Raw genomic sequence first — 24,729 nt, forward strand, 5'->3', positions numbered from 1 at the left:
TCCAGCGCAATGTTAGTGTATCTTGCTTTGCAGTGGCTTCAGAACTTGGCTCTGGGATTTTGATACTGTTCTCCAGCAGCTGGAACATGTTGTTTGGGGATCGAGGGGAAAAATGCTCGGAAATGATAACATTTTTAAAAGATTTTTTTTAAAAAAAATAACCAGCACTTGTTGGTCTAAACAAGTGTACCACAGCCATTGTATAACCCCCATAGTTCCTATTTTTATACTTCACGATGAGAATTGGCTTGCTGGGCTATTTCTCATGCTTCCAGTGGGGGGGCTGGGGAGCCAAAAGGAAACCTTTACAAGAACACACCCTTTGCAATCTTGGGGTTGAAAATAGAAAGCGATAAATGGCAGGAAGAAAAAGAAAGCTGCAATGAAAGCAGAGTGGAAACCTGCCATGAGAACGAAGGAGGCCAGCGGAGTCAAGATGACAAATTTCCCAGTATGGCTCCTGGTTAGTCACTGAATGGGAGGGAAGCTTGCAAGCTTAACAGGGAAAGCTGGAGATTTCTTGGGAACGGAAAAGAGGTTTAATGGCTCAAAAAGATCATTCCCCCCACCCCAAACTGGACCTCAGGATCCCAAATATCGTCTCAAAAATACAATAGAATCCTTATTTACAGAGGCAATATACTGCTAAGTAAAAAAAGCTGGCGACAAGAGAAAAAAGGTTATCTCCCCCCACCGTGCTCTGCTTATCAGCTTCCCAGAGATATCCAGCAAAATAAAGGACTAGATGGACTGTGATCTGATCAAGCAATGCTCTTCTTAGATGCTTAAATTAGCTTAAATTGTTCTTGGCTGTGGCCTACATCTAAACCACCCAGGCACCAAGGGAAAACTTGCTGGCTACACGCCTTTCCCATGGAGACTAAGGGCACACTGGACCAGGAAATCCCCTTCTGTGAGTGCACTGGCGGTCCTGTCCAGTCCAACGGAGCTTGCACAGGAGAACACTCCAGTGCTAATGTTATCTTGCAGGATGGCCTGGAATTACTTCCAAAATTTGGGCTGCCTTCCATGGCTAGGGTTAAGCTTGCAGGGTGTACGCTGTGGTTTGCCGCTTGGTTTTGCTTTAGCACAGCATCTTTTAAGTGGATACCGTTATATTTTTCTTTTGATTTATTCTTCGCATTTGGCGGGGGCAGCGCAAGAGAAAGAAGCTGAATCGATACAATAAATATGTCTTCATTCCGTCTCAGACCGAGCAGCTGCACTGAGAATTACACCTGGGAATACACGGAGTTTTCATCTTGCAACGCTCAACTATTTTCAGCACTGGAAGCAATATATGGGAAATGCAAATTTCCTAACACCGCAAAAGTTACGTCCAACCAGCACACGTTAAAAGAAAATATCTACCAGACTGCGGCTCCTGAGCCTGATTTTCATTGAATACCTGAGCCCAAATTCATTCGAGACAAGCTAAGAGATGGGTGGCCAGCTGCTGTTTGATGCAATAATGCTCCAATATGACATTGTTTCAGGCCAAATATGGCAATAAGTCCGATTCTAAAAATAAGAGTGAATCCTCAAGTGATACCCAGCCCCCTCAGCTGTGTTCATTTCCTTTTAGGGCTCAAGTTTCCCATAAGAAAATCATAAAGAGGCACTCAGTACAACAACAACAAAAAGATAAGAAGAGTTGCCCTGCATCGTGTGTGGAAATCAGGCAGCCACAGAAAATGGCTGGTCACTGTTTGTGTGCCACAGACAAGAGCTGAGCAGCCAGATCTTTTTCTCTCAGAGCATTTAATACAGAGAACGAAAAGAGGGAGACGGGTGGAAAACACAAGCGACCCACGGTGCTCATGCAAAAAGGCAGCCCCACACAAAGGCACCACAGCATAAAAGGAGTAAAGAAAGGTTTATTTTTAAGAGAGTTTGAGTCAGTTTCTTAATCAAGTTTCAAGAAAGCTTCGGAGGAGGTCCATGTGCAAAAACATACATGAAATAAAAAGCTGATGTCACTCTTTGCTAGAATTCCACACCTCCAAAATCAATAGCTAAGCAATGGCACCGAGTACCCTTTCCTAAAGACGCAGATCACAGCGGTGCTGGCTCCGACACCAGAGAGGGTTGCCTGCACTTTTAAAAAGGAAAACAGAATCCCCCTGTGTTACGGGATGATAGAAATTTCTGTGCACAATGCCACATGCCACCTCAGCAGTAGCACAAAATGCCTTTTTAAAGCAGATTTCAATTTTTAGCATGCAACAAGGGGACAAAAATATGCCAAAGAAGTGGGGGAAATTGCATTGAGGGGAAATGTTTGCTAAATGACCCACATTCTTTTGGCAGACCAAGGATTTGGTCTGGAGATGGGAGAACCAGGTTCAAAGCCCTCCTTAACAGTAAATCTTAACAGATAGGCCCTACTGAGTTCTGACTAGCACAGCCTACCTCATAGGATTGTACTGACGAAAAAAATTCAGAATGCATGTACTGCAAAGTTAAGAGAGAAAAACCGCTTACCAGTAACAAAGAGTCCCTCTTTCCTCTCTTCCTAGGAAGAGCAACTTTTCCTCACCATTTGTTTGGAGCTCCAAGACAACATACCACACCCCCATAAGCGAGCTACAGTCTAAGCAGCAGACCTCAGACTGTGAAATAATGTACACAGGATGTCTCCTTCAGCACATAGCAGCATACACATTACGGCACAAATCTCTTTTGGATTTGCTAGTTTCTCCTGCTCAGATTTCCATCACAGATGGATGCAAGATTGAAAGACATTTTTCAGGAACAGGGCCTTGTTAGTGGTTGCCCCAACATTATGTAATCGTTTTCTGCAGGATCATCTTTCTTCTTGGCATACCTCGTGTTGGAAGCAGGTGAAGGCTTTATTCTGCCATGTGTTGGGGCTGGAGTCTAGCCTATTCAGAATTGGATTATCTTACGCTGCTGTGAGACGTATGATGTTGTTTAAATAGCTTTAGTGTATCATAATTTTAATATTTCTGACTCAACTTACTTATAGAACTTTTTGGTTTAAAAAGTGGTACAAAATATTGTCAATTAAATCTTTTAAACAATAAAGAACAAATAAAAAACTGGCCACAGTGAAAATACAAAGGGGGGGGGGAGCGAGAGAGAGCAGATGTGTGCTTGCTTGGTAGCAGGAAAACATCAAAGTTAAGGGCTAATTGGCAACTTCCCACTACCATGCAAGTGGCTGGTACCCCCAACATGAAGGGGTTCAGCCACCATAACCTTCCACTGCATGTAAGGCTTGGCATGGTTGTGTCATCAATTTACTTTTTGTGTGTTCATGTCAAAGGTGCTCAAATATCTTGAGACATCTGAGGAAAGCTGTGGTGCCTGAAAAAAATATATTCCCCCAAAATGGTCATCACAAGGACCCAGGAGTAACATGGAGATTTCTTGGTAGCTGCGCCATCAGGCAATAAGAGGGCATACAGTGTAGTCCAACGGTAAACCTTTTCTGTTTATAGTAATACATACAAACATTTTTGAGTATAAAATAAGTTATATTAAATGTAAGATTCCAGTTAGGGAGGCCAGCATTTATAAGACAAGCAATCGTAGCTGGCCTCAACCATAAGTCTGGGGGAATAGCTCGGTGTTGCAGGCCCTGCAGAACTCTTTAAGGTCCTGCAGGGCCCTGGTCTCACTGGAGAAGCTATTCCACCAGGCAGGGGCCAGGGCAGAGAGAGCCCTGGTCGAGGCCAGCCGGACACTCTTTGGGCCGGGGACCACCAGCAGATTGGTACTTGTTGAACTAAGAGTTCTCTGGGGAACATACCAGAAGAGGAGGTCCCGCAGAATCGAAGGTTCCAGACCGTGTAAGACTTTAAAGGTCATAACTAGCACCTTGAGTCTGATCTGATACTCCAGCTGGAGCCAGTGCAGCTGGTAAAGCACTGACGTAATATGTGCATGCGGCGAGGTCCCCGTGAGGGGTCTCACCGCGGTGTTCTGTACCAGATTGTTCCTTCTGCCCCCACCCCAGCCATACATACAAAATCTGCCATTAAAAGAATACGTTCCAATTAAATTAGATGTGCACCAAGGTTTTAAAAAAATCACATTACTGAAAGCAAATAATGTGTTCATCCAGGATTCATCTTAATAGAGTTCATCAACTTGAAGAAAACCTTATTTATTTGCAACAGGGGCAGAGAAGGCAAACAGTACCTTCACAGAAAAGCTAGTCATTCCTAGTTTGACGTACGCTAACTATTACAATGACAGCTATCTGGCTCTGAGCAAAACCTTGAACCCCTGCTCTTAGGAAGAAAAACCAGTACTACACCTACTTGAACAGGAACGGGCAGGGGACAGCTTTATTTGTAGCTTTTACAGCAACTGCAGCTCCCACAGAGCAGCCACTGGCTAGTTAGAATTTGTGGACAAGGTGCATGTTCTTTTCTTGGTAGCAAAGGCCATTTTTTACCTTAATATTTCAGAAAGCTGCACACTCACGGCAAGCAAAAACGGTTTGTGAGTTGCAGCGCCTGCCTGATTTCTAACTATTGGACCTCAAGAGCCAGCTAAAGATCAAAGATGCACAATTAGTGTCAAACATTTAAAAGATTCCACAGAGAAAAATTACTGGCTCTATAAATACACCAAGTAAAGCTGCCAGACCACAGTGTTTGTTATGTCTTTCTCCCGAACTGCTCTTGTACTTTTGCCAGTGTACTGAAAAGGTTTACCTTTCAGAAATGTTGGTTCCACTAGTTATTCTACACCTGCTTCATTTCCCCACCCCGGAACAACAACTGCTTTCTTTCTGTAGAATAAATGTGTTAGTAAATGCTTTTTGTCCATCTGTTATTATATAAGACACTGCAAAATTGAGCATTCAGATTCAGGAGTTATCCGACTGGCGTACATTACCCCGTAATACCCCATAATAAGTTTTCATTTTTAAATATACACACATTTAATTACTTTTCCAGTTGTAAACACTGACCAATAGTTCAAAGAAACGAACAACGCATTAGCCTGGGGGCTCCACACTGAATTCCACTGCATCCCCAGTGTGACCAATGAATTAAATCCTTGCTTCTCTACTCATTCCTTGGCCCTCAGTCAGGTGGGGTTCAGGCAGTGTTGTCAAGAGGCGACTCTTTACCTGGGATCTCAAAACAATGATGTAAGGAAGTTGCCAGTTCCCTGAAAGTCAGTTTGCCACCAGCCCAATCTCACCCCTCAAAATCTCTCCAATCCTTTTTGCAACCCCTTCTAAACGCACAAGCTTGCCCTGGAGCCAAACCACAAAAAGGAGTCCCATGGGACTCTGCGCTATGGGCTCAAAGAAGCGCTATTCCCCAGCCTCAAAATACCCTTAGCACAAGGCTCTCAGGCTGCCCCCCAGTTCCATAGTACCACCACCAACAGCTATTGCTGCTATGGCGCAGGCAGGCAGGACAAGGCCCCAGGGCCAGGGTCCCCTCATGTGCCACAAGAGAAAGATTTACACCTTATCCTACGCTACATCACAGCAAAGAGGTCAGGAAAGGAAGCTATGGGAAGGCATTCCTTTCATTCATGCTAGGACAAAAATGCAAAGGGCTCTAGAGATAAGCGCCAGCATCATGAATGTAACCAGCTGAGCTAAAATAGGCATGCACAATGCACACACACAAATAAAAAAGTGCTCCCTGCAGCTAGGCATTCTGGATAAATTGTAGTTTCTGAGCAGCCTAAAAGGGCAGCCCCCCGCAGCAAATTACCGCAGTCCAAATGGGATTCTAGCACATGCATCCACAGTGACCAAATACTTTTTGCTCCAGGAAAGGGGAGTAGTTGGCAAATGGACTGAAGCCAATCACATGGGCGCTTGGCCGCAGCTGCAACCTGAAAATCCAGAAAAAAGGCCTGGATGTAAAAAAGAATGAATCTGATCATTTGGGCTCTGCGGAAGCCTTAAATTACAGTATCTTCTTTCCTAATTCACCAAGGCCGAACAAGGCAGCAAAATTAATAACTAGCATATTATAATGCATGCTGCTGCAGAACACCCCCCCCAACCAGTCTACAGAGTGATCTGAGAACCCATTAATACACCTGCAAAAACCACATGGCTAGAACAAAGCAAATGAACTAGTGGTGGTGTAAAACTGACACTACTGTAGGGTTATATCACCAAGTCGTCAGAGTCACTCTGTGAAAGTACCTGTGTGAACAACAACAAACATTTATGGAAGTCATCTTTTCTGTACCTATGAGGCTACACTATAGTGGGGCTAAAATACATCAGGGGACAGGATCAGAGAGAGTCACCTCCAAATACATGGCTGAACAGGGGCCAGAGCTTCTCAGGCTAAAGTCAACATGAGATTTTCTAAAAACGCTGGCTGTCATAAAATCTCACCAAGTAACAACATTTTCACAAAAGAACTCAAAATGTAGGAGGAGGAAAAATAAGGATGAAGAAGAGACTGCAGAAAACGTATGAAGTGCATGACCCGCTTTTCATAAAAAATTTAAATGGTGCAAAGCATCCAATTAAAAAAATTAAAATTCCTACATAACATTAAAATATATACCAAGCGGTAGATCTAGTGGTTCCCTGCCTAAGTGAGGGCTCTCTTCCAACGGAAGCAAGAAGCTTTTCCCAACAGAGGATTCCTCAGAATAAAACCAGAATGCCAAAAACCAAAATTCCTAAAGACCAGCATATCCTTTGCACACCTTGTGGAAAGGGAGCCAAGCAAACTGCCCACTCCAATGCTCAGAGGAAACTGCTAAGAAATTCCTATCTGCTTAAAGGCCAATTTTGTCTCTGAATAAGTTGGTACCTGGTTCAGGGCCTCACTGGCTGGTATATAAACATACCAGGAAGTTCATATGGAGGCAGGCATTCCTTGAGATGTATGGGACATAACATTATACGGGACGGAACATTACATTAAATCAGGTTTCAGCAACCTTTTATAATTAAAGAGCCAAACGACATTAAAATTCAGAGCAAGAGGTCAACACAGTGCCAGTATTAGAAAGTCTATTTGCATAATACACAGTTTAACATTATTGATAATTGATTGATAATCCATAAAAATTTCTGCAGCCCAAACACTGGTTTTTGCAAGTTCTTTATTAGAAGTGGTACACAAATGAAATCTCACAGTAACCAATAAATATACACAAGAGCACCCTGTGCAATTTTTCAGTGCACTGGCATAAATCTACATATGGTTCACACCCTCTACTATTTCCCTTTCTGTAAATCATCTCTAAGTAGCCCTTAGTCTCATATAAATCTTTGCCTGGCATTTTAGCATCTGACCTACTCCTCCAATATACAAACACACATAAATACACTTGAAACTGCCTTATGCTGAATCCAGCCATTCATCCATCAAGGTCAGTATTGTCTACTCAGACTGGCAGCAGCTCTCCAGTGTCTCAGGTTAGCTGCAGGTGCTGGGGATTGAATCGGGTACCTTCTACAAGCCATGCAGATTCTCTACCACTGAGCCATAGCCTCTCTCCTATCTTAAACGTTATCTTATTTTCTCCCCCCCCCCTTCTTTAAAGAGGAATATTTGGTTCCATACAAAGCCACATTTGGCTCTGGAGTAATAGGTTGCAGAACCCCGTATCAATTTTTTTACTTAAATTATAATTTAATGTTTAATACCTATTGTGAATTAAAGGGTTATATTTCTTTTCACAAAAGAAGGGAGCAAGTATATCTCAAAGCAACCCAGCTCCTCACCAAAAGGAAGATGCGCATAAAGGCCTCCTATGCATCAGTCCTGCAAATGCTTGTGCCCACATAAGGTTAACCACAGTCTTCTTCAGAACATGTTTTCAGGCAACTTCTTCAGCAAAGAGGCAAAAGTGACAGGACTTAAGGACCACTAATAACCTGACAGCAAAGGCAGCCACTGAGCCTAGGAAGGCCTCTCAGGCTTGCAAACAAGCCAAAAATTTCCCCTTTTATAGAGTGGCAATAAGTTGGCAGGGGCCAGATGGTGTTCCTTCTGCAGCTCCCTCTGAATCCATGGATTCAGAAAGCCATAATCTGGCCCAGGAGTTAAAATGACTAAGATGCCCACTTGATAACTGCAACAAAAACTGCTTGCTGTCTTGTATAGTATATTCATCATATAAGCCCTTGATAACATTGGCTTTGTTGGCCTCAAAGCCTTTAGGGACACAAGAGCAGCTCTGCTGGATCAGACCAAGGTGGGTCCCTTTACTCCAGCATCCTGTTTCCCACCCTGGCCAACCCAAGGCCCTGGAAGGCCCGCAAGCGTCAGAGGCTAAAGCTTTCCCCCTTTTGTTGCCCCCCCACCAAAAAAACCCTGGCATTCAGAAGTATACTGTCTATGAACAATGTGATTTCATACAGCTTTCATGGCTAATATCCTTCAACGGACCTCTTCTCTACAAATTTGTCTAGTTCCCTTTTAAAGTCACCTAAGGCTTAGTCTACACATGTGGCAGTAATGAGGTAGCAGGGTGGACTGTTCCACTTCAGATTGCAGGGGAGTTATTACTTTTCTCAAAGTTCCCTAACACGAGCAATTCCCTGTAAGTGGAAAACTTGCACATAATGTGAAGTGTGAGGCTAAGAACCTTTGTCCTAAATGTGTTCAATTGTTATTTGGATGAATAAGAATGTAGACTCGGTACCTGCAGCCCAAAATGGTGCAGCCCCTCCTAATGTTTGTGTAGACTGGGCCTCAGAACTAGTAGCCATGTGCACACCCAATAACATGAGCCATATCCCTACTTCACATGCAGTTAACATAAGATGAATAGGGGCAACTTGCTAGAGGCCATAACATTGAGGTGAATGGCCTCAGGTCTCCTGCAGCTGCTGCAAACAAGGTGGCTTTCTACCATGGATGGCCCCTGCACATGTAGCATCATATGGAATAGGGCACACAGTTACGCTAACAGCCGCTGAACACATGTTGATGCAGGGTGCCAGGGTTTGCATGGAATTCTCTTAAGAACAACAGTTTCTTGCTCCGTCACCACCTTAACTCAGCTATACCACGGACTGCACACTTCTTGAATGGCTATAGACCTTAAGAACATAAGCCATGCTGGATCAGACCAAGGCCCATCAAGTCCAGCAGTCTGTTCACACAGTGGCCAACCGGGTGCCTCTAAGAAGCCCACAAGCAAGACAACTACAGCAGCATTATCCCACCTGTGTTCTAACGCACCTCATATAATAGGCATGCTCCTCTGATACTGGAGAGAATACGTATGCATCATGACTAGTATCCATTTTGACTAGCAGCCATGGATAGCCCTATCCTCCATGAACATGTCCACTCATCTCTTCAAGCCTTCCAAGTTGGCAGCCATCGCCACATCCCGGGGCAGGGAGTTCCAAAATTTAACCATGCATTGTGTGAAGAAATACTTCCTTTTATCTGTTTTGAATCTCTCACCCTCCAGCTTCAGCAGATGACCCCACCTTCTAGCATTATGAGGGAGAAGAGCTTCTCCCTGTCCACTCTCTCCATACCACGGAGAGTATTTTTTTATAGACCTCTATTATGTCTCCCTTTAACCTCCTTTCTAAGCTAAACAGCCTTAAGCATTTTAACTGCTCCTCATAGGGCAATTGCTCTAGCCCCCTGATCATTTTGGTTGTTCTTTTCTCCACCTTCTCAAGCTCTGTAATACCCTTTTAAGGTATGATGACCAAAACTGTACACAGTATTCCAAAGGGGGTCTTGCCATAGATTTGTACAAGGGTAGTATGATAGCAGCAGTTTTATTCTCTATTCCTTATCTAAATATGGCCAGCATGGAGTTTGCCTTTTTCATAGCAGTCGCACACTGGGTTGACATCTTCATTGAGCTATCCACTACCACCCCAAGATCTCTTTCTTGGTCTGTTGCTGCCAGCACAGATCCCATCAATGTATATGTGAAACTGGGATTTTTTGTCCCAATATGCATCACCTTACACTTGCTCACATTGAATCTCATTTGTCATTTTAATGCCCATTCCTTCTCATCGCCATCTTAAATCCCTCTCTGTATTATAGGCCCAAGAGGGAGCTGGCAGACTATTTAAGGTCTGGAGGCTCCACCTTTTGATTTACCTGTGAGCCTGAAGCCTAGAGGAAGGTCTTACTAAGAATGCAGAACTGCAAAAATGCCACTGATCTGTTCTAATACAATAATGGCTTTTCTTCCTGGATAGAAAAATAATGCCTCAACTATGTATTTTCTGTGCAGCCAGCCCTGCACCACCATGCAAATGTGGAACTGGAAATGAAAAAAAACTTGCATCAAGTTTCTATCCCTTATTGTGTATAAAAGCATCAGGAGTATTTTATATAGTTGGGCTGAGGTGGGAACCAGGGCTGCTCACAGTTAACAAGTGGGATTTAAAGGTTCGGAATAGCTCATCGCCCCTCCGCCCAGCAAGGAAAATAAAGGGTGCAACACTTAAGCACAGGTATTTGATCTGCACATTTTGCAGCCCCATCCTATTCCTGTTTCCTCAGAATTAAGTCCTACTCTTCTCACTGAGATTTCCTACCAAGCAAGCATGCTTAGGATTGCAACCATAGTTAGGCCGCAGAATCTAGCAGGCTTAGATGCAAAACACCAGGCTCCGGCAAAGCTGCTGCAGGTTGATTCACTGCAGCCACTCATCACGTCTTCTCTCCTAGGACTGCAGCATGCAGCGAACCACCACACAAACTAAGAACCACTTCCATGTACCACATTCCTTCTTAAGGCAGTCTGCATGCCAAAATGGCACTGTGAGCATTACAGGGGGCAAAGGGAAACGTTAAAAACTACCTGGTGAGGTTGTGGCTGCTCTTCTCAAAGAATGATCACACAATGCATGCAATGAAACCCATCTCCAAACAAATCCATTAAAATTGCTCTTCTGGCCCAGAACTATTTGGTTTACCAAAAGGAATCCATGCTGCCTGGTTTTGATCACACATTACACCTGCCCACTCCCACTATTAGCAGGAAGGCAGCGCCCTACTTTGTAAGGGGTGTTTATCAGAAATTCAAATTTGTGCTTAAAATTTTTGATTTAAGTTGCCATAGCTATTTAAGTGTCATTTCCCCCCTCCTCCATTCCTACTAGCGGTTAGTGTGCACCAGAGCTATCTTCTCTCTCTTTTTGGGGGGAGAAATGTTCACACAAGGCAAAAATGGAGAACACTCTCAACGTTTCATCCCATTCTCAAGACATCGCCACAATTCCAAGCTGAGAAAAGTACAAATATTCTCTCACCTTATAAAAAAATACTTTATTCAACTGCTAGATTTGGTCTGCACCAAAGTTATCCTGTTACTACACAAACATTTTTTTTTAAAAAAAGATGCAAATACTGTACTTTAACTCACAAATGAGCATCCTAACAGCAAACAGGGCACTGGGACCACAGCAACTGTTGTTTTGATTTTGTTTTTTAAGCACACTGGGGCGAGGGGAGTTGATAACATGGTCAAACCACTGGCTTGCTGCGCACTGAAATAAAATGTTCAAGTGTTCACATTACTCGCGACAGGCTTGAAGGGAAAAAAATCGAGTCAGGAAGAGAAGAGAGAACAACATCTGACCCCTTGTTTTGATTCTGAAATATACTTTGGTATGTGCACAAACAAACAAAATATCAGGGAATACAGCACTGAACCATTAACATCCTCACACTTATACATAAAACACAGATCTCCAAACACCCTAAACGAAGTTGTAAGGAAGAATGCAAGTGTGTCTTTTTTGCCAATGCTCTCACATGCCCACCACTGTCAGTCACGCTAGGTGGGGAAAGAAAGAGAATTTGATTCTTAAAACTGGACTCTGGGTCACTACACCCACCTCCTGCCCACCATAAGGAAATTTTTAAGGTGAAACGTCAAACAGACAGCACATGCTTGTGGAAACTCCTGATTCTTTTACATCAGCAGCATTTCTCAGAGAAAGTTGTGTGCGTGCGTTGTTTTTTTTTTTTTTTTTTGCAAACCTGGACATCTTTAAGTTATTTTGCAATCAGAGCAATCCCCCATTTTAGACATGACACCCATTGGAAGGTCTTTTGCTCCTTGATGCAGAGGAATCCTTTGTGGCCCGGCGTCTGGCGCAAGAGGCACAAACTGCACCAGACAGACGCTTCAACCCTTTCTGAAAGACACTGTTGGACAAACTGTAGATGACACAGTTGCAAAAGCTGTTGCTGATGGCAAGCCAGGTGGTAAAGAAGGAGGCCACACGGTTGCGGTACACATCTGAGCTTTCCAAGAGAAAATAAATGATGTAGGGAAGCCAGAGAATGTAGAAAACACTGGTGATGCGGAGGAGAACCATGGCATAGCGCTTGTCCGGGCATGGCTGGGCCTCAGCTGCCTCCCCATCCTGAGAGCTGAACCGGACTCTCCTCTCGTTGATCTCCTTGGTGTGCTGCTGGCAGATGCGGAAGATGCTGAAGTACGTGAAACAGACCACGAAGGCAGCTGGCGCATAGAGCATGACGACAATGAAAAGGGTGAAATAAGCATCGGTCTTCCAGAAGTTGGCACACCACTCAAAGACATCCCCGTGGTAGCCGGGCTTCCCCCACTGGAAGAAGGCAGGCAGGAACACAGCACCCGAGTACAACCAGATGAGCAGGATGCACACCCGGAGCCTGCAGGGGGTGACCAGCGTGTTGTAAGTCAGCGGCTTCGTGATGGCGATGTACCTGTCGACGCTGATGCAAGCCAGAGAGGTCATAGAGACGCTCTTGAGCACCGAAACCACATAGCCAAAGACCTTGCAAACCAGGGACTCGTCCAGGAAGGCAATGCGGTAACGCAGCAGAGACAAAGAAGGCACCAGGCAGCTCACGCCCACCAAGAGGTCAGCGTAGGCCATGGTCTGGATGAAGTAGCTGGTGGTGTGGTGGTTGAGCAGCGGGGCGCAGTGGAAGACGAAGATGACCACGATGTTGCCCGAGATGATGAGGACGGTGAGGAAGACGATGATGACCACCTCCAGGAGGCAGAAGTCCAGGGTCTCCGGGTAGCCGGCGGCCAGGAGGCAGAAGGGCCTGCTGCTGCGGTTGCCGTCCAGCGAGGCGTTCATCTTGCAGGGGGCGATCCCGTCACTCCGCCGCCGCCGGTGGCTGCCCGGCCGCCCCTGCAGCGGCTGTCATTGCGGCTGCTGGCGCACGTGCCGCGCTGTCAGTGCCCGAGCGGCGGTGCGGAGGCTCCCTGGGGCTGCCGGGCATTGTCCGCAGCAGGCAGCCCCCCTGGGTGGGTGGATGGGTGGATGGATGGATGGTGCTGGCTGCTGCAGCCGCCTCCGCCTCTCGCCTGCTGGGGCTGCTGCTCTTTCTCTGGCAGCGCCGAGCGAGCAGCTCAGCGCACACCACGCACATATGGGCGGGGAGGGGGGGAAAGAAGAGAGGGAGAAGAGGGGGGAGCTCTAGAGGCTGGCCTGCTTGTTGCAAAGGAGGAGGAGGAGGAGGAGGAGGAGGAGGGGGAGAGGATCTCCGGCAATAGCCACGAGGGGCTGGGTCCTCCTCCGAGAGCGGCGAGGAAAGAAAGGAAGGAGGCAGGGAGGCGGCGGTTTGCAGCATTCCTCGGCCGCCCCCTCCCTCGCCTTTGACGCCCCCCCCCAAAGGATGCGGTAGCCCGGCTCCCCACCCCCAAAACTGCAGAAGCGGGGTGGGGTGGGGGTGAGGGGCGGTCGCCAGCCTGAGCACCTGGAGAGGGAAAGCCTCACTGGGGGGGGGGCCCTCCGGCGCTGGCCCCTCCTCCGCTAGACTAGCCTTCGCCTCCCCCACCCCCCCGCACCAACCTGGCGGGGACAAAGGCGCCGGGGCGCGAGGCCGTGCGGAGCAGCTGCCGGCTGCAGAAGCGCCGGAGGAGGGGCGACCCCAGGTGCGGGGAGGGCGAGCGGGGCGGGGGCGCGGGGAGGGGGAGGATGCCGGACCCGCCGGGCTCACCCCACACCTGACTGCATTCGGCACTGGAGGGCGGCGGGGGAGCGGGTCGCCCCTTGCAGCTCAGCCGCCCCCTCTCCCCCCACCCCCGCATAAGAAGGGCCGGTCCTCGGTCGAGTTTCTGGACAGAGAGGAGCCGGGGCTGAACCCTGGGAGCGGCCGCGCCTTCTGGCCCTGGGCTCAGCCTCACCGTCAGGACTGGGAGGGGAACGAGCTCAGATCATGCACAGAGGGCACCCCCTCTCCAAAGTATTATGAGGAGGGGGGGGGGATCTTCGATCTTCAGCCAAAATGCAAACTTAAGTGCCAGGGTGCCAAGGCAGCCTTTGTCCTGTTGGTCACAAACAGGACCTGGAAAAGCCACACACCTGTTTTTCAGGTGCACAACACACACACACAACCATGCTTGTGGCGGTTGGAGGAGGTCTGAGATTCCTGGGGAGCGAACTGCAGTCGCATCAACTGTTTCTGATTTCCATTGACTGGTCTTCTCCAAATTGACTTTAAAAAAAAAATCTCAGGCTGGCTTCATAACCTCAGAGGCACATCTAAATTTCCTCTCATGCACAAACCTTCCTGGCCCTTCTCCTCAATCCCAGATGTGAGGCCCTATGCACATTTAGATGTACGGCACTTCACATGTTCAAGGACTCAGAATTCCCATGCCACCCCCTACACACGTGGTTCCTTGAGCATCTGAACCCAGCCCAGCAGGTATTCTCAAGTGCCTACTTTAGACCAACTCCTAAAGATAACTCATTTTTGGCACCTAGTCTTAATAAAAATCCAAGGTGACTTCAACCCGAAATGGTTGAAGATGATTTGTGGCCAACAGGTACAGACGCTCACAAAGCAGCACTTGGCATTCAAGCCAGCCTTGGAGAAGAGATTTCATTTAATCCACTTCACGTGATTTCAGGCAGAGATGAGCCAAACTATATTGGAAACACACTCACCTAACCAGAAAGGCAGCTGGCATTCGCCTCCTAATTCCACAGAAGATGTGCCACTTCCCACTCCAGAAAAGATGATATTTAGAATTCTAACGACTTAGTATCATCACCCCACAAGTGATTGAAAGTTCACTTGAAAGAAGGCTGATTCAGCCTCCTCCTGCTTTTGGAACCCACTCTTGCCAGCCGGAAGCGCTCTTGGGGGCAACATTTAACTTTTGATAGGTGGACAAGGACAGACAAAGAGAGCCATCTTGGACAGTCCTGACATGCACAGACTCGGAAAAAGAAGTCCACACCTACTCTTACAGAATCAGTTTTCCCCTCTTTAGAAAGGACCTGCTTATTAGGAACACCACAATGCCTTATCTGTCAGATATCACAAATCATGAATATAGTAGGGCCTTTATGCTCTTTAGATATAATGCTCTTCCCTCTAAGTTTCTTGAAGGGATATATAATACAAGCCCAATGCATGCACAAAAATGTATATGCAACCAGGACGCATTAGAAACCACTGAACACGTCCTTTTTGAGTGCACGCTGTATGATCATATACGTTCAGGTTGGCCACTGTGTTAACAGACTGCTGGACTTGATGGGCCTTGGTCTGATCCAGCAGGGCCTTTCTTATGTTCTTATGATTCCCTTGTTAGTGGATTGTCCCAGACCTCTCAGAAAACACTGTCTAGAGCTCCTTTTGTCAGATATAACACCAAATTTATCTGTTAGTATGGCTAGATTTGCCTGGCTGGCAACTAAACTAAGACAAAATGCACTTAAGGCTCTGGAATAACCAATCTGTGATTAGAATCTCTACTGTTTTATGCATATCTTGGAGGATTTTATCCCTTTATTCCAGTTTTTAATCTCCACTACATTTTTATCTTTTTTATTATAAGTCCATAACTATTTATGTATGTATTTAATTTCAATTTTTTAGAATATTTGATGATCTACCAGAATGACTGCAAATAAAGTCTGTTCTGAACCAGTTTCTTTAGCTTTAAGGGGAAGCAGGAAATTTGGTTCCTTGTAGTTTGATTCTTTTTGCATGAGCTGGTGAATTTCATAACCTCCTGAAAAGAAAAAAAAAACTACAGAGGGATCCAGAGTTCACCATCGGAACAGCAAATTGATGCCAAGTCGCTTTAATCAGTTGGAAGGGCTCATAGGACAGAGGGCCTCTGTCCACAACGTTGAACCCATGTAGTGAGGATGGACGAGCGAATGTACTTGGCTTAATACCCAACACCCTTCAACCAGAAAATCTTAAAAACCACAACATTGCCCCATAACAGCTTTTGTGCACAACACCCTATTTTACTAACAGATCAACAAGAGCCAAGCCAGTGAGTGTATGAAAACCAAGCAGGATTTCATGCCACTTATTCTCAAAGGGCATGGCCAGCACATCACCGGTATCAATTTTGACAACACAGAATGAAAAAAGGAAAGGCCAAAGAGGTGGTTGCATTTGGATCCCCAAGAAACTTCCAAGTTCCACCACTTGCTGACGTCTTCTAGACCCTCTGTGGGGACAACACCGGTCATGCATGTTTTTTTTTATTTGCTTGCAACCATGCAACAATGGGATTCTCCTCTAGCAAGAGTGAGTCTCTTCCAGTCTCTCATAGCCATGAATATCCCCCATGCCCCAGAATACAAGTTCTCTCTTCCTGTTTTACATTAGGCCAGGCTCTCTCACAAGAGCAGCCTTTGTAAGAAGAATCAGTAAGCACCAAGATCCTAACTTTAAATATTCATTGCAAGGGTAAATGATGATGTTAACTATTTGATTCAGCAGAATCTGGGTTCACAGCGGCGCACAAAAGACTGCTCAAGGACTTCAAGCCTCGGAAATCTGGGCAAAATAAATCACTAACATTTGGGTGTGCTAAGCATTTCCTCCTGATGGTTTACAGATTAAAGTGAAGGCTGTCAGTTTATTGATTGCTGAGCACTGAGAGCGATTGCTTCCTTTTGCCATTCACTATTGGTTCCCATGGAAACTAATTCTGCAGCCCTGATTAATCTGAGTTTTCAAACTTAATGCTGAAGGTGTTTCACCATTTCAATAACTAGCCTATGGATACGTGGGAAGGGCAAAAGTTGGTCACTTCAAGGTCACAGATATGGTCAGAATTTATTCACGAAAACTCCCAGGTGAAACAGAAAAGCAGTGTAATCTCCAGAAAGGAGTTATAAGACAAAATGGGCTCTCTCACTGGAACCCTTCAGCATGGTAGAGAGAGCATGCAAGCTTTTGACTTCCACAGAACTCTTCACCTAGCAGACTGGAAAAGGGGCAAAAGGCTCAGGTGGAATGTAAGGGAAAGCAAGGTTACACCTCCAGAAAATCTGTTTCTTTTTTGGGGGGAGGGGGTGCTCATGCAGCAGAGTTTGCCCTAAAATAGCAGCTTCCTTCATTCTCAGGTCAGCATTTTTAAAAAGCCAACACTGATGGTGATGGGAGCGGGAGAGAGAAACCCTGCCACCATCTTTGCTACTAGGCTTGATTCTTGGTATTGCTTTTTCTGTTTGTACCGAAGAAAGGGGAAACCCCTGAAAGCAGAAAAGTACACTTCAAAGGGTATACCTCAACCTCGCCCCCCATCCATTTCCTGTGCATACCACACCCAAACCGAGGGCCAGTTCACAGGTTACTTTCTTTTAGCTGGTGTGGTAGTTGGATTACAAATCAGGATCTTACCTGTGTCACAACACATCACATGAAGCTGCCTTATACTTGGTCCATCAAAGTTAGTATTGTTTACTCAGACCGGCAGCGGCTCTCTAGGGTCTCAGGCAGAGGTCTTTCACATCACCTACTTGCCTAGTCCCTTTAACTGGAGATGCCAGGGATTGAACCTGGGACCTTCTGCGTGCCAAGCAGATGCTCTTAACAATGAGCCATGGCCCCTCCCCTTAAGAAAGCCTGACCTTAAGGAAGCCTGAGCCCCTTGTGTGCCATATGGGTATAAAACTGACTTCCTCTGTACAAGTGCACAAGGTATTGTGAAGCATTTTACAGCACTACATAAATACTAAGTGTTAATGTTCATAATGAGGTTACTTATTTCTAGCAGCCACAAAGGGATGGGGGCGAGTAGCCAGAGGATCTGTCCCAGCAATGACTCTACTCCAGGTGAGGAGCCAATCACCAGGCCCAAATGCTGGTGGGTTTTATTTGTGGGGGGAGGAGGAGGTTGTTCTCACAGAACTGCTAAGTGAAAAAAGCAAAATAAAAAATTAAAAAGTCAGAGGGAAATGCCCATCTCATGTTGCCAGTCTCATAAGCATCCTCTGGGAAGAGGCTGCAAGAGCACAGCGGCAGCCACCAACACAGGTGAGGTCCTTTCACCACGCAGGAGAAAGAATTGCTGCTGGGGAAATCAAGGGCAGCCACAGAAACAAAGGAGTCAAAAGTTATCAGAGAGATTCCAACAGGCAGACAGACTCACTTTGGGGCGCAGCTGCAGCTGCGTTACTCAGCATTCCTCGACAAAAGTGAGTTTGCTCTGCGAAAACTAGGCTTGCCATTTTTTTTCTGAAGCACCTAAAGGATCCCTTGACTCTAAGCAGCCCATAAAGTTGGTGTCTAGAAACAGCATCAGAGCACAGACCAGCCCAAGTCCATTACAGACTGCTGAGCGAGCTCCAGCTCGCTGGGTCAGTGGCGCAGCTACCTGCGCGGAAGCAGCAGCCAAAGAGCCAGCTGTCATTTGTGGGCGTGCGTGCCAGCGTACACAGGCTCTCTGCATGGATCACACTACTAATCAGCCTGGCTTTGAGAAAGACTGAAGACTCAGATGACAAAAGTTCCAGATCCAAAGGCAGAACCAGACGTCACAAAGTAAACGTGGATTTTCTTCCTTGTGTTCGCATCATGATGGAAGGGGGTTTGATTTACAGGTGAGAATTGGGAGGTAGGGTGTTTTTTTTTAACCCTTCCTGTTCACATATACTCCAGATGAACTCCAAGACCAGAAACAGCCCAGCTGTAGAAGAACCAGCCTGGCAGGGATGGGGGGGATCTGCAGAGAAGAATTATACACCCCCCCTCCTGCCCTAAATGAGTACCCAGCTTGTTGGGGGTAAAGGGAAAATGACTGGGGAATGCACTGGCCAAACCACCCTATAAACAAAGTCTGCCTAGAAAACGTCGGGATGTGACGTCACCCCATGGGTCAGGAATGACCTGGTGCTTGCACAGGGTACCTTTACCATTTTACCTACCCTAAAAATTCTTCACTGCAACACCCCCCCCAAAAAATTATAACACGAACATGGGGCTAGGGAATGAAATGCAAGTTTGCCAGTATAGTGGGCAGTTCAGCCCCACACAATTTGCAATCAAGGTGTGTTCCACTGGGCCAGAAACGCACTTACCACTCCTGGTTTGAAATGGCCACACTTTGACTTCTGAACTGTTCACTGAACCAGTGCTCCCCCTAAACTTCTTGGCCAAGAGCTATACCACTAACTGGTGGTTTTTTTCCATGCCATAGGACTTCACCAACTGCCATAAAAGGAGTTTGCATACAACCTTTCTCCCTTGGTCTCTCAGCTGGGTGTCTGCTTTGTGCTACTTACACAAGCACTGACAATGCATCAACAGCCAACTTGTATGCCTTTTTTAAGCCAACAAATTGTCACTAACTGGTATATTTTAGATCTGGCATATTTTAGATCTGGCGATCCACCCTGTGCATGCTCAACTCTCTGCCTCCTAGTCCCGCCTCCACACGGACCTGCAAATGCTTGGTTCGCTATTTAAAACATTTTCATGCCACCTTCCCAACCAACTTGGGTCATCAAAATGGCAAATAGTTTTTTAAAAAACAACAACATTAAAATATAACAATTAAAAACAAAACAAGAAGGGGGGGGTCAATAAGGGAACAGCCAAACAAACCAAAAAGGGATCCATCATCTGGTGGAAGGTACCAACAGAGGGGCCAGGAGAATTTCTCTGGGGAGGGAGTTCCACAGTTTTGGTGCCACAACCAACAAGGCCCTTTCTCAGGTTACCACTCGTCTCGGCTCAGATGACAGGGGTACCCCGAAGGAAGGCCCCAAAGATGACCTTATTGGTTGGGTAGGCTCATACTGATGTTGATATTAACTAATGTTTTAGCTAATTTATGCATTGTATTGATTTTAAAGTGTATTAACAATGCTGTAAGCTGAGCCTGACTTGTTGGGATACAGTGGGCTAAAAGTCTAACTATTATTCTTATATGGCAGCAGGCAGTCCTTAAAGTATGCTGGTCCCAAGCCATATTGGACTTTAAGTTTATACCATTCTCTCTACAGTCACCAGTACTAAAAATCCTGCATTTCTGAAATCTTAAAGTACCATGGCTTTACTGTTTTGACCTAACAAGGTAAGTCAGGTATATAATAACAAAAGAAACATACATAATATGAAAAAATGGGGATGGGAAAGAGACACATTTGTGATCTGTTGGGAGGTTAACATCAGTTTTAGCACACACAAGAAAAAAGCAGTGGAGCGATTATGCCCATCACCTCATTAGTTATTTCTTCCTCTGAATTATGGCGACATTTCTACCAAACTACACTGGATCATTCCCCATCCCAACCCAGGTAGGTAATTCCATCATTGATCACTTATGCTGACCTGCAGTTTTCCTGCAAGCTGAGACTAACCAAATAATTCTCCTCCACTGATCAATTCCAAAGAAAGTACAGTAGTAAATACACTTATCATTTGATGAATTTCACCATGGGGGGGAAAACAAAAATGAATAGCACTGCCAGAAGTTGACACAGTATAGAAATATATTATAAATACAATTAAATACTCCACAGAACACTCCTTTTTTGCTGACTGATAACATTTGATGAGCATACAGAGTAGTAGTAAAACATATACTTCTACCAAGAAAAAAAAGAGGGCAGCTTTTATTCCACAAACAGATGAAATAAGTAAAATGAGCGGGCTTAAAAGAATGGCAGAATTTATTCCTTCAGGGGTAGGCAACCTAAGGCATACAGCTCATAGCATAAGAATCTTGTGCTGGATCAGACGTGTCCCACGCTACTCCAGCGTTCTGTTTCCAACAGCAGGGTACATCTGGAAAGCTGAGAATCAGGACCATGAAGACAGCATTGTTTGTCGTTGTCATTCCCCCTCCCCAAAATCTGGCATTCCAAGGTGTATTGCTTCTTGATGAGGTTTAGCTAAAATGGCTAACAGTTGCTAATAAAATAATGCCTTGTGAATGTGATCTCTTTTTTGTCCAAAGCAACCTAAAGCTAGTAGCCAGCACCACATGTTGTATCTGAGAGTTCCATAGGTTAATCCAGCGGTTCCCAAACCTTTTGAGTCATGGAGCACTTTTCAGGAGAGAAATTCATCACGGAGCACTAATTTTCACCTAGCACCTATATTCTAAACCGAATGACAGTAGTATTTTTCTTTCCAATCTCTTCACAGAGCACTAGATATTTCACGGAGCACCAAGTGCTCTGTGGTGCACAGTTTGGGAACCACTGGAATTTACGCATTGTGTCATCGTATCAGAACAATATAGGCCTGTGTGGGCCACATGGCCCTCACGTAGCTTTGCCTACCACAGTATTCCTTCATATAAACATCAATTTAATTCAAATGAGACAAAAAGGAATCAGGAGCTATGAAAGTAATCTTAACAGATACACACTCACAGAGGAGAGAGTGCACTGGGCATGCAGTTAGTCAAAACTTTAAAATATCAGCTCACAGAACAACAATGAAAACCCATACAGCAATTTATAACTGTCAGGGGAATTAGTTGGTAGAAATTTCATTGCATTTTAAAATTTTCCAACAGTCAATTTAAACATGCGGAAGAAGTTGCTTTCAATTGCAAGAGACAACATTAGCGGGGGATATTCATATTTGAATACCTGTGTAAAGGAGGGCTCAATAAATTCCAGGTGCAAGTTCCCCAAGGCACATAATTTTTTAATTATGTTACCCAGTATTTTCAGCATTTTATTGTAGCATTTTTCAGCAATACTCAGTGGAAGCACAAAACTTATTTAGCATTTTACATTAGAATGCTTTGTTGTATGACAAAAATAAATGTGCATGAAGATCTTGTCCTTGCTGGTTTATATGTAAACTTCACACCACTCAAATGGTGGTGGACGAACTCATTTCTTAATCAACTGCTTTCTGTTCTGGCTCCATTATTCAATTAAACTGAGATTTTAGAAAGTGATAATGGAATTATGAGAAACTGGGGAGGAGTTAGGTTAGAGGTTAGCTTTTCATCATGGTGTTGACAACAAGTGTTACCCCACATTTATTTATATATAACACTTTTGCCACAGCTCTAATAAAACTACAAGCAACTGTGAAAAGGTTAGGATTAGGTGTTGTGGTAGCAATAATTAGAAAATATGATTATTACAAATTTGAACCCCTGAAGGCTGAAAAGTGAGTCCCAGTCCTAAGTCTCTGTGTGGGCTCCTAGAGCCAAAGAAAATGTGTCAAGGCTTGAGGTAAAGAATGCACATGCAGAGACAGCATGGCAGGAAGAATGAGCTCCAGTGAAGATTCTTCCCCAAAGCCTAACTAATGTAGGGAGGGTTTCTCTTTTTGCAACAAAGACTATCTCCCCACAGACACACAGAGTGACTGAGGGGGTTACAATCCAGGAAGGGAGTGTACCAGAAAATATTACTGCTTCATGTTTGATTTGATTCTACTGCAAAGAATATGGTGGTATGATGCAGATTATAAGCCACTGCTGCAAAAAAACACACACAAAAAAACAAGATAACCTGCAGCAATTTTCTATATAATGAACCAAATTGTTATCAAACACACACAAAACCACCCATTGGCCTACCTTTGTAATGAGAATCCGGTACTTCTCCACCAGATGGTCGTTGTTGTGACATCCTGCGAGCAGCTGCCAAACCTCCCCTCTTAGTGCTTCAGGGACTCCACTCCTCACCAACGCCGACAGTGTTTTTGGTCGCACACTCAGATTCAAATGCCTGAGAGGGAGGAGAGAGAGATGCACTTTACACATGGCAGGCAGTGCATGGGACTGGTGACCATTCCTAGCCTGCCCTTCCCATCTTAAACATGGGACCAAGGCCACACCTGGCCTCCCCTATCTCATTCTCATGTAGCAGAAGGAGGATGGGGAAATGGCCACCAAGGAAGTGGCTGAGTCACATTCTCCCCCGCCCCCCCAAGCAAGTAGCAGCAATCAAGATGAGGATGCCTGTAAGGATAATGGGGGGATTCTTCCTAATGTCGAGACCGAAACGCATTTCATTTAATTCCAACGGGTGGAAATTAAATCAAAAGAGTTTCCGTCTAGACATTAAGAAGAATTTTCTAACAGTTAGAGCGGTTCCTCAGGCTTCCTTGGGAGGTGGTAAGCTCTCCTTCCCTGGAGGTTTTTAAGCGGAGGATACATGGCCATCTGTCAGCAATGCTGATTCTATGACCTTAGGCAGATGATGAGAGAAAGCATCTTGGCCATCTTCTGGGCATGGAGCAGGGATCACTGGGGGTGTGGGGGGGAGGTAGCTGTGAATTTCCTGCATTGTGCAGGGGGTTGAACTAGATGACCCTGGTGGACCCTTCTAACTCTATGATTCTATGGCGGGGGGGAGAGATGGCTGGAGATCTGGGAAGGTGTGGAATTCATTACCATATGATATTAGCCACTAGCTAAGGTAACTGTAAAAAAGAGGAATCTTTGTTTATCTGCAAGGAAAGGATGCTCATGGATTGCTTTACAGGAAATGCAGAAGGAAGGGGAAGGACAGCTTACCATTTGGACAGCAGCTCTCCCCATGTCTCAAGGATTTTTTCTGCACACTCTTTGGAAACATCTCCTGAGCCGCTCAAAAGAGGCTCATCGTTATCTGCAAAAGACAGGCCAGTCAAGGAGAGGAGAGGAAGGGGCTGAAGCAGAGAACAACCACCCCTCCTCGGGAAAAGACTTTCTCTGGCCACATCTGTTGAGTCATATTTCTCTGTGCAAATATTATATCCATGAACAGAATAGCAGGAATCAAGCCTCCCCCACCAGCACCCCAAAAAGATAAATCACCCACATGATGTGCCTGATGGGGTGGGGAGCAGGAAAACAAGCTCTCTGCTCAAGATGAAGAGTTGGTTTTTATATGCTGACTTTACCACTTAAGGCAGAATCAAATCAGCTTACAATCACCTTCCCTCCCCCTCCCCACAAGACACCCTGTGAGGGAGGTGGGGCTGAGAGAGCTCTAAGAACTGTGACTAGCCCAAGGTCACCCAGCTGGCTTCATGTGTAGGAGTGGGGAAACAAATCCAGTTCACCAGATTAGTGTCCGCTGCTCACGTGGAGGAGTGGGGAATCAAACCCGGTTCTCCAGATCAGAGTGCACCACTCCAAACCACCACTCTTAACCACTACACTACCACTGTGCAAACTGTCTACACTGGGTTTCAGAAACTGGAAACACTGAAGTAAAATGTGCTTCCTCCCCAATGCTGCCAGCCCAGCACAGAGGCAACAGCCGCTGAGGCAGCAGGAATTGCTCACAGACTATTCAGAACAGGGAGGGGGTTGGCCCTCCACTCCCCACAAGGGGGCTCTGTACAAAAGTGAGATGCCAATTATGCTTGTACATACATGGAAGATTTATTCCAATCAACACATTTGGGGTTTCATAGAATTTCAAACACTTTAGAATAGCTATTGTAACAGAAGGGAGCAGTAAAATGGGGCTGTATGAGCAGGGCACAAAAACTTAGAAAGGCCTTCGGTTTTCAAGACTTTGTGTGAAGCACCCATACATAAGAACATAAGAAAGGCCATGCTGGATCGGACCAAGGTCCATCA

General features: G+C 45.5%; 2 protein-coding genes across 3 annotated transcripts in view; both read right to left on the bottom strand.

The window, feature by feature from the left end:
• The window catches only part of RABGAP1 (RAB GTPase activating protein 1), a 90,716-nt gene that overhangs the window by 33,648 nt on the left and 32,339 nt on the right, over positions 1-24,729 (bottom strand). For both annotated transcript variants that reach the window (XM_056860046.1, XM_056860047.1), the window contains exons 12-13: positions 23,674-23,767; positions 22,732-22,882 (exon numbers count right to left, since the gene is read on the bottom strand). In XM_056860046.1, the coding sequence (XP_056716024.1) occupies positions 22,732-22,882; positions 23,674-23,767 (245 nt within the window). The remainder of the gene's footprint in view (positions 1-22,731; positions 22,883-23,673; positions 23,768-24,729) is intronic.
• GPR21 (G protein-coupled receptor 21) lies at positions 11,934-13,048 on the bottom strand. The gene has a single exon (XM_056860055.1). It carries the CDS (start codon positions 13,046-13,048, stop codon positions 11,996-11,998), a length of 1,053 nt encoding a protein of 350 aa, XP_056716033.1. The 3' UTR covers positions 11,934-11,995.

Source organism: Euleptes europaea, chromosome 14 (assembly GCF_029931775.1).
Source record: "Euleptes europaea isolate rEulEur1 chromosome 14, rEulEur1.hap1, whole genome shotgun sequence".
NCBI lineage: Eukaryota > Metazoa > Chordata > Lepidosauria > Squamata > Sphaerodactylidae > Euleptes > Euleptes europaea.